Source organism: Sinocyclocheilus rhinocerous, unplaced genomic scaffold, assembly GCF_001515625.1.
Source record: "Sinocyclocheilus rhinocerous isolate Xijiao unplaced genomic scaffold, SAMN03320098_v1.1 scaffold789, whole genome shotgun sequence".
Classification (NCBI taxonomy): Eukaryota; Metazoa; Chordata; class Actinopteri; order Cypriniformes; family Cyprinidae; genus Sinocyclocheilus; species Sinocyclocheilus rhinocerous.
The window spans coordinates 666,322-670,983 of record NW_015667306.1 but is presented as its reverse complement, the minus strand read 5'-3'; the positions used below and the strand labels follow the sequence as shown (position 1 = coordinate 670,983).

Sequence of the window (4,662 nt, the reverse complement as noted above, 5' to 3'; positions counted from 1 at the left end):
AAGTCAGCAGGAAGAGCCAAAGCTGCGCAGTTTACTAAACGGTAGCAACCTCTTAAAGTTATTCTCGACTGTGTTGGATTGACTGCTTTGATGCATTGCAATACGGTAGGGCATTGTTTTGATGCTTACATCAGAAAAAAAATCTTTTGCTTTTATTTATTTATTTATTTCATTTATGTCATTATTTCATATTTCTTTTTAAGCAAGTACCAGATAATGTGTGTCATGTCACGAAATGTTTTTCATATGACTGAAACTGTAGGCTATTTAACGTGATCAGAATTTAAGAAAAACATTAGGCCGATTAATTAATTTCAACGGTTATTCAAACAACGAATAAATTATATAGGAAAGTGAGCAAAGAACATAAATTTTACAGTATCAACGGAGCTTTTTGAAACTCCGAATCAGTTAAACCATTGCGTCGCAAAATTATTCAGTTTTGAATTGCTCCAATCGTATCGTGTATCACAAATCATTTGATTCAGATCGGGACTTCAAAGCGCGTATCGCACTTTTTTTTTTTTAGTTAATTTTATTTTGTTTTATTAGTGTTTTTGTGTGTTTTTTAAAATTCTTTTCTTTGTATTTATTTATTTATTGTGGAGTTTCTTATTTGATTTTATTTTGCTTTATTTTTATTTATTTGTTTTTGTGTTTTCTTTACTTTTTTGTGCTGTTTTTATTTATTTTATACACTTTTTTTTTCGTCCCCCCCCCCGACTCAAGAGTCAAATGTCGTCCATGACTGTCAGTGTGTGCACACTAGATTACTGAGTGCACTGTAGTTTACGGTGTTACTTCCTTTTTTTGTGTGTTTTTGCAATTTCTTAATTTGTGAAGTTTCACTGCAGCATGTGTTCCTTAAATTAAATATCGTGACTAGTGCTGGGCGGTATACCGGTTCATACCGAATACCGGTGTTTATTTTTGTTATGATATGAATCTAATCGTGACCTTAATTATATATATATATATATATATATATATATATAGCCATATGTTGGAACGGTTCTAAGAGCGTTAAGGAACGGTTCCAGTCATATTTCCACTTGAGCTTGGTCTGGTACGACACGATTACAAACTGTTCTCGGCCCAGAATTCTGGAAGAATGCATGTAGTGACATCGCCACACAGGACTGGTCACTTGTTAGTTGTCTGGCTACTAGTTTCTCTCTGTAACTACCTAAATGCACTATTTGAGCAAAGTAAACAAAAATATCTGATCAGCCTCCATAACGTGGTTGCCATTTACATCTCATACCGCATTTAAACACTTGCATTACCAAGGCAACAACTTACGCATTTGTATTGCGAGCTCTGTTATCAGTCCCACAGTGAAAAATGAAACCATATCCGTACCTGGGCTGGATCGGCATAGAATAAAACGAGAATGGTGTGGCCGATGGTGAAAGAATGGCTTATATAAAATAAACACTAGTACAAAGCTCACTGCCATGATGACAGGGTGTTTTAGGTGGTAACCAGGGCATTGCTTTGGGGCTACTGTGATTACTTACTGGTCTAGGTAAAAAAAAAAAAAAAGCCTCAATGATATAGAAATGGCTATGTGATTATTTTGCCCATTTTATAATCTGCCAGGTAAAAATCTTATCTCTGATCAAAATCTTATGTCAGTAATCACATTCTCTAGCCCTAGCAACCACCAAAACCCCTAAATAAAACGTAATAAATAAACATCTACTGTAAGCAGATGCGTTTTTACATTAAATAAAACTAAAGGTGTGTGATGCTGATGGAGACTGACCTGTAGTTCCCCAGTTTGACCCAGATGATGTCTCTGTATTTGGGTTTCTTCCCTGAGCGGCAGTCATTACAGAACCAGCTGCCATCAGGCATAGCGATGTTCAGACAGTCAGGGTGAAACGCAGCTGGACATGACTCACAGCACAGCAGACGGCCACCTTCAAAACACACATTTATACATTTATATAGTGCCGTCATTATCAAAGAAAATCAAATATGCTCTGATTCTTTTATAAGGTTCTAGGTTTATTTCCATCCATTGCAATGTTTTAATGTTTAATTTTGGATGCCCCTCATTAAGAAAGGAATAAAACAGAGCTTATGTCTTGAAAAACCAAGTCACACCCTTTGAGCAGATAAAGCACCAGCTGACGTTGACGTGAGAGTGGTGACTGTAGCCTTTCTTAGGCCTGAAGTGGTTTGTGCACACAATGGCAGAGGAAGTGATCATCTCACTCCCTGCAGCAACACACAGGTCTCCAACATGATAGGCCACAGGACAGCGTAAACAACGCATCATCTTTCCTGCAAGGGGACAACAGGGAATGTGCTTTATGTATTAAATGATAAAACCAACATCAGCTAAAAAAAAAGTCCTTTTGTCGGAGATTCATTTAGCTCTTTTATATCATTTAACCTGTTAGTAGTGTATAGAGTTTAACCAAAAATTTAATTTATTCCTGTGAAGGCAAAGCTGAATTTTCACCATCATTACTCCAGTTATCAGTGTCACACAATCCTTCAGAAATCACTATAATATGCTGATTTGGTACTCAAGAAACATTTCTTAATAGCAATTTTTAAAACAGTTGTGCTGCTTAATATTTGTGTGTAAGCCGTGATACACTACCATTCAAAACTTGTGGTTCTTTTAAACTTTCTATTCAAAGAACACTGTTTTTGTGTTTCCACAAAAACACTGAGAATAAGAATAATCATTTATACATGGTAGTTAAAAGACACTTAATATAAAGTGGGTCCAATTAAAAAGAACTTTTAAAAAAACCACACAAACAAACATGCATATCTTTATATTGCCACCCCTTTGCTGGCTGAAAGCAAAAACAGCACAACCAGGGTAGTCTGATTCACAAACACATGACCCTTACAATCTGGTTCTTTTAATGAATCGTCAAAAAAAACTCAAACTCACAAATTATGGTTTGAATCAAATTACTTGCTGTATCTGTCTGAGGGGTTACTGAATTAACATCACTGACTGTATGTTCATATGACAGACTGAAATTAAATAAACATGCACATCAGTTTGAGTACCTTTGGTGGCCTTGCCGGCGCCGCGGCCGCTGTAGTGGCAGCTGAGACAGGTGTGCAGGGGGCAGCGGAAGCCTCGGTTCTCAAACACGGTCAGAGCGCTCAACCGCACACAGGCCTCATGGTAGAAGCGGCCACAGTGAAGCACACAGCAACGCCGTACCTCTCCTTCAGATTTCTTACAGGTGAAACACACATGCACACCTGAAAAAAAGTGAAAAAATTATAGCTCACAATAGTGAGAAAGCTGTTTTTTCTTCACATTACCATGTGTGCCTCACCTGAGCTGCAGGCGGTGCAGAGCACCTTTTCTGCTGACCGATCCAGTCCAATACAGTGCAGGTGATATGAGCCACAGCACTGTCCTTCACACATCACCAGATCCTCCCCGGTCTGCTCACACACCTGTGGAACAGTAACACTCATGAATGTTTATTCACTCATATTTATCATGTACATGTACATTACATATAGGACAGATTTTCTTCAAAACAGATTGTGATTTGATCACAGCATTACTTACATCTCGTCACCTTGGAATTATAAGGTTCTATCTGCATTCTGAGCAGTTTCGAAATATTGACCTTCAAAGTTTTTGCATTCCATCTAGTGATATGGGATAAGGGGAACAAGTCTCTTTCATACATCAGTACCAAAATGTACACAACTTTAAAAAAAATATAAAAAAAACCAGTACATAATGTAAATAAGTTGTCACAGAATTAGAATACGTGAATAACTAAATTGACAAAAATGCCAGACAGAACCTTATAATTCCAAGGTGACAATCTCTCTTATTTACATCTTGTTTCTACTTTGTTGGTTTTAAGGAAGTCATTCACAAGTGCACAGAATTCACACTGAACAAACGCATTGAGCAGATTCTGACCAAAGTAAATACCTCTGATTGGCCATTGCATTCAAATGCTCAACAAACATGACTGTGATTGGCTAAAATGCTCAATACCACAAAAACAGTGTTAACAGAAACCTTTGACAGTGTTAATAGAAACCTTTCACAGAGCACTCACACAGTGCACAAGGGCATTTAAAGTCAGCCACCTATCAGCAGGTACCGAACCGAGCCGTTACTCCGTACTACTGGGTAGGGGTGTGCACAAATAGTCGAATATTCGATCTGTAATTATTTTTCGAAAAATAGAAACACTTCGAATTTAAACTACATGTTGCTTTGCTGGCAGTAAATGCAGGGAATCCATGATAAATTCTAAGCACGCAAACTAAGTAAATTATAACTAAATGCATTGGGTGGTGCCGTGGAGCGTGTTAAGTTGATTGTATTTGATCACAGAACGTCATCTGCCTCACAAAGTTTGGAATTACTTTAATCAAAATTATCTTACAAAATGGAATTACTTTTGATCAAATGAATCAGTGAAACTGAGTTATCATAATAACACCACCGCAATGAGAAATCACATGAAATCCAAACACCAGTGAACTGAGGAAAGACAGCTGTCCATCACTGCATTCATGACTAGGGATGGGTACCGAAACCCGGTAATTAATCGGTCCCGGGGCTAAATTATGAAAGACCGGAGTATCGATAAGCTCTGACGGTTCTGCTATCGGTACTGGAGAAATTAAGAAAACACACATTCA

General features: G+C 37.6%; 1 protein-coding gene across 7 annotated transcripts in view; it reads right to left on the bottom strand.

The window, feature by feature from the left end:
* The window catches only part of LOC107733764 (histone-lysine N-methyltransferase NSD2-like), a 21,591-nt gene that overhangs the window by 4,884 nt on the left and 12,045 nt on the right, over window positions 1-4,662 (bottom strand). For all 7 annotated transcript variants that reach the window (XM_016545543.1, XM_016545547.1, XM_016545546.1 and 4 more), the window contains exons 13-16: window positions 3,321-3,444; window positions 3,043-3,243; window positions 2,113-2,292; window positions 1,769-1,925 (exon numbers count right to left, since the gene is read on the bottom strand). In XM_016545543.1, the coding sequence (XP_016401029.1) occupies window positions 1,769-1,925; window positions 2,113-2,292; window positions 3,043-3,243; window positions 3,321-3,444 (662 nt within the window). The remainder of the gene's footprint in view (window positions 1-1,768; window positions 1,926-2,112; window positions 2,293-3,042; window positions 3,244-3,320; window positions 3,445-4,662) is intronic.